Source organism: Mesocricetus auratus, unplaced genomic scaffold (genome assembly GCF_017639785.1).
Source record: "Mesocricetus auratus isolate SY011 unplaced genomic scaffold, BCM_Maur_2.0 Super-Scaffold_100676, whole genome shotgun sequence".
Classification (NCBI taxonomy): domain Eukaryota; kingdom Metazoa; phylum Chordata; class Mammalia; order Rodentia; family Cricetidae; genus Mesocricetus; species Mesocricetus auratus.
In genome coordinates, this window is record NW_024429266.1 from 1846925 (window position 1) to 1851517 (window position 4593).

The 4593-nt window shown below is 50.5% G+C and overlaps 1 protein-coding gene across 1 annotated transcript; it reads left to right on the forward strand.

Moving 5' to 3' along the window:
- The first annotated feature begins 478 nt into the window (after positions 1-478).
- On the forward strand, positions 479-1490 carry G0s2 (G0/G1 switch 2). The gene is made up of 2 exons (XM_013122623.3): positions 479-640; positions 819-1490. The coding sequence occupies exon 2, from the start codon at positions 841-843 to the stop codon at positions 1150-1152; it is 312 nt and encodes a 103-aa protein (XP_012978077.1). The 5' UTR covers positions 479-640; positions 819-840; the 3' UTR covers positions 1153-1490.
- The last annotated feature ends 3103 nt before the right edge of the window (positions 1491-4593 follow it).

Below are 4593 nucleotides of genomic sequence, written 5' to 3' on the forward strand. Positions count from 1 at the left end.
TTTTTTTTTTTTTGCTTTGTTTTGTTTTATTTCTTTTATTTTTCATTTATTTATTTTTTGCCTGTTCACTGCAGGGGTCCCTCCCTTCCCTTCCCTCCCACTCATGCCCTCTCTGACAGGTGAAAAGGTGGACCTTTCTGAATGAAAATGAAAACTTTCAACTATTTGGAACCCCACATTTTTTCATTAGGGTCTTTCTCGGGTTCCTCTGGGATTGCAGGAGTTGGGTACCTACAGACAAGAAAAAGAAAGTGTGTCCTGTCAGGAGAGCATGTCATCACCTCCTAGTGGTGCCTCGGGCTGTCAGCCTCTGGAGCACCCGTGGTCTAGGGTCTCAGGCTGCACATGGCAGGGGCGTGCACCGCTCGTGGGCACCTCCCCCAGGGCCCCTGCTGTGCTACCCTTCCTCCTCCTCCCCCTTCTTTTCCTGGCGGCAGCAGACAGGGCCCAGGACAACGAGCCAGGAGGCGGATCCCAGGCAAAAGATATAAGGGCTCTCTCTGGACGCTGAGCGCTGCAGCGGCGAAGTGACCATCTCGAAGAGCGGCCACTGTGGGAAGAAGAACGCCAAGGCGGTCATCCTGATCCACCCACTCCTGATCACCGACAGCAAGTGCTGTCTGTTCCCGCTGCACCCTAGGTGAGCATCCTGCCCGGAACCGAGGGAGGGCGGACGGGAAACCGCAGATCCCCTCCCCAGCAGCCTTCTCCCCTCTGCCCGCCAAGCCCCCTCTCCCGGCGCTGGGTCCCCTGCTGTGCTGTTGTTCAACCCCCCAGAAGAAAGGCTCAACCCTCTCTCTCCTCTGCTATCTCTGCAGGCCCTCGCCACCCAGAGCCCAGATGGAAAGTGTGCGTGAGCTGATCCCTCTGGCCAAAGAGGCGATGGCGCAGAAGCCGCGAGGGAAGCTGGTGAAGCTGTACGTTCTGGGCAGCGTGCTGGCACTGTTCAGTGTGGTGCTCGGCCTGATGGAGACAGTGTGTAGCCCTTTCACAGCTGCCAGCCATCTGCGCGACCAGGAGGCTGCAGTGGCCGAGCTGCGGGGCGCTTGTGAGCAACAGTCCCTCCACAAGCAAGCCCTGATGGGCAGAGGCAAGGCACAGGAGGCGACCCTGTGCAACCGGGCCCTGTCCCTCAGGCAGCATGCTTCCTAAGGCGGGGACTGGCAGAGGAGGGAGGGAGACAAAGACAGAGACATAGAGAAATCATGACTCCCGGTGGAAGACAGCAGAGTCAGGTGCTGTTCCGAGGAGAAGCCACCGAATCCAGAACGGACCCTGCACAGATCACCCAAGGAGTCTGGGATTGACTTTTGCTGCTATGCAGCATGCACTGTGATTTGTCCAAGGCTGTGGGAGCGACCGAGGAGCTATCCATCACTTTGCATTAGAGAAGGAGATGTGCTTTTTATACTGTTGTTTTTATTGTTATTTTTTTATTACTACAATGGCTACCTTTTTTCCATTTTGAAATAAAAACATTTTATACTCTATTGCATTATTTCATTCCTAGGAGGTGTGGTGAGCCTGTCACCCAGCACTGCGGTTAGCTCTGCTCCAAGCATGCTGCCTGGCACAGGTCTACTCACAGAAGAGTGACACTGGCAAAGGAGCTAAAAGCGTTAGCGTTTTTGGGGATCGCAAAGTAGATCCATTTCTGACCTAGAATAAGTGAGGGAGAGAGAGATAACCACTGGATTTCTAGGGTAAAGAAAAGGTGATTTGTCATTTACCCCTTTGCCGGTGATTCTTGAGGCTTATCTCCATCTGATTGACTATTAGAGAGGGGAGAGGGAGAGGGAAGGAGACTGGAGGAGGAAATGGAAGGAAACTGGAAGAAAAGCAAGAATGAGAGAGACAGAAGAAGAAAGATTGCAGAAGAGGGCAAGAGAGAGGTGAGGGAGGACAGGAGAAAGACAGGAACCAGATGTCTGGTGGGGAGCAGGGGCTCTGGCTAGCGAGGAGTTACAGCTTGGAAAGAGAAAAGACCTTAGCAGACTTGAGGCCTCTCCCTGGAGTCAGAGTTGACAGAGTGCCAACAGCTAATTTAGTAACTGTGGGACTCCCCAGAGGCAACCCCCCCCCCAGCAGAGCCTAGAGGACAACCTGATGCCACTCCCTCAGGATCTTTAATGTCACCAGATGTGGGCGTGTTACCCTGACTCTCCGTCCGTCCTTCCAAGCTACCCTTACACACCTCCAATCCATTTAGGTTTCAAACCCCCTGCGTGGTGCTTCTGGCTCTGATCGGCCGCCGGTGCTCCCTAAAGTCTATCCTCAACATCCCCAAGGAGAGAGCAGTGGCGGTTAACGAAAGAAAGGACATGTTGGAAGCTTCAGGGGGAAAGCATGTCAGTGACACCAGTGTCCTTCCTGTTTCCAAATCCAGACACTTGACCCTGCGGTAAGGCAGAGGCCGACCTCAGTGGCCCCGGAGCTCGCTGGAGCTCAGCCAGTCCAGCCCTTCAGAAGCCTCTTCCACAGGCTGCTTGCTCCTCTACCCGTCCGTCCAACACCTCGCCCAGCTCATCTCCTGTATCACCTCACAGGCTGACCCTCCCCCCCTCCCTTCAGTACCTCTCGCCTTGTCGTTCCTCCACTAGACACTAAACTCCTACGCAACACTAGCGGTTCCGCGACCCTGCTTCTGTCTACCTCTTGTCTGCCTTTGCGAACTATCCAACATGGACACCGGTATCCTCAGGTTCCTTTTCCATCCTTGAATAACATCACTCTCTCTGGCAATATTATCTCCTTATATACAGATCCTCTACATCTCTGAGGAAAATATGCCTCAACCATCTGAGGATTTCAAACTTTCTGCCTATCAGCCAACTATGTATCAAACTCTCTCTCTCTCTCTCTCTCTCTCTCTCTCTCTCTCTCTCTGTGTGTGTGTGTGTGTGTGTGTGTAGGTGATGCTATGTCTGTATTCAGAGGGTTTGGCTATGTATAAAGGCATGAGTGCCCAAGCATACAAATAACACTAACTTATTCAGGATTCAGTGTAACGTCTCTGGCAGATTCTCCTTCACACTGTCCGGTCTGTCGGCCTGAGTTGGTGGAATCTTTTCCCCTCTCAGAATCTTGCACTTGTGAAGTCTAGGTCTCACACTGGCCCATGCTAGCAGACCTTCCTCTCAGAGCATTGTTGATAGCATGACCTTCCTGAGGGGAAGGACCAAGTCTTCTTCATTTTCACACAAATCATCAAGGTTTGGGAAATCGTGACATTTTCATAGACATTTGATTTATTTGTCTCAACTGCACCCAGCAAGGAAAGTGTATTTGTCCCACAAGGATGCTCACAGAGGGAAAGGGGGCTGCTTTATCACGACCGAATCAAGTTTTGCTGTGGTCTCTCAAGACATTTGGTCATGGCCAAACCAAACAAGGCCCTTACCCCACAGAGACAAAAATTATCCTTGGTCTTATTCTATTTGGCAGTGTTAACACCAACCTAGGGAAGGTAACAGAGGAATGCTTGTTGGTTCTGTTGATGACATGGGACCAACATAGCAGAGTCAAGATTAATAATAATAATAATAGTATTTCACCAGACTGGAGTCAGGCACTGAAGCAAACTGAAATTGAATGGGGAAGAGTTGTTGGATAGTTTATCACACTATGTGAGGATATGCCGCTGCTTCATCCTCCCTGCCTAAGACACCTGATTGGTATATAAAGAGCTGAATGGCCAATAGCTAGGCAGGAGAGGTGAGACGGGACTTCCAGCCAGAGGTAGGAACTCTGGGTTAGAATCTGGCACTGGGGATTTCACCAGTGAGACATGGAGGGAGTCAGAAGTACAGAATGGAGAAGAGGTAGAGAGTCACGTGGCAGAACGCAGATGAATTTAATGAGTTTAGAATGTAGGTTAGTTTGGGAGCCAGTTGGAAACAAGCCCAAGCTAAAGACCAACCTTTTATAATTAATAGTAAGTCCCCATGTCATCGTTTGGGGGCTGGTGATCCAAAAGTGTCTGACAATAAAGACCTACTGCATTTGGCATCCAGTGTGGAGGCCAAGGCCCCTATATGCAAACACAGGGTCTGAGAAAACTGAAAAAAAGTCCTAGACACAAAACCCTCCACTAGTGGTGTCCAGAGTCGCAGCTCCTTTAAGAGTCCCCACTGTGTAGATGAGCACTTAAATGATGAATCCTAGTAAGGATGGGATTCTAGATAGAAATGCCTGCCATAGCACAAACCCAGTAACTTCCCAGAGCTGGGGTGGTGTGAATGTGGCTCCCGACAGGACCTGAGGGCATGAGGCTTGGCTCTCACTGACCCAAGGGGGGTCAGAACCAGCCACCAGTGCCACGCGCTAAATGGAACCACACAGCAGGTAGCCTAGTGGTTTAAGGTTTGGCTCATGTGGTCAGAAAAATTCTGCAGACAAGCAGATAAAAGCCAGGTTTGGGCAGAGAAAACCTCTAAACAGGTGCAGTAGGCTTGACAATATGCTTAGGTGCTGAAGGAAAAAGAAAAGAAATGTGTTCCATTGGGGGAGAGGTTATGCTTTTGTTTCCACAGGAAACGAAAAGCTATGAATTCCTTCAAAATTAATAAAGACCAGATTTAATTGGAGACCTCC

What these genes read in the sequence shown, in the direction of transcription:
- G0s2 (XM_013122623.3), top strand. Translation starts at nt 841, where the DNA reads ATGGAAAGTGTGCGTGAGCTGATCCCTCTGGCCAAAGAGGCGATGGCG.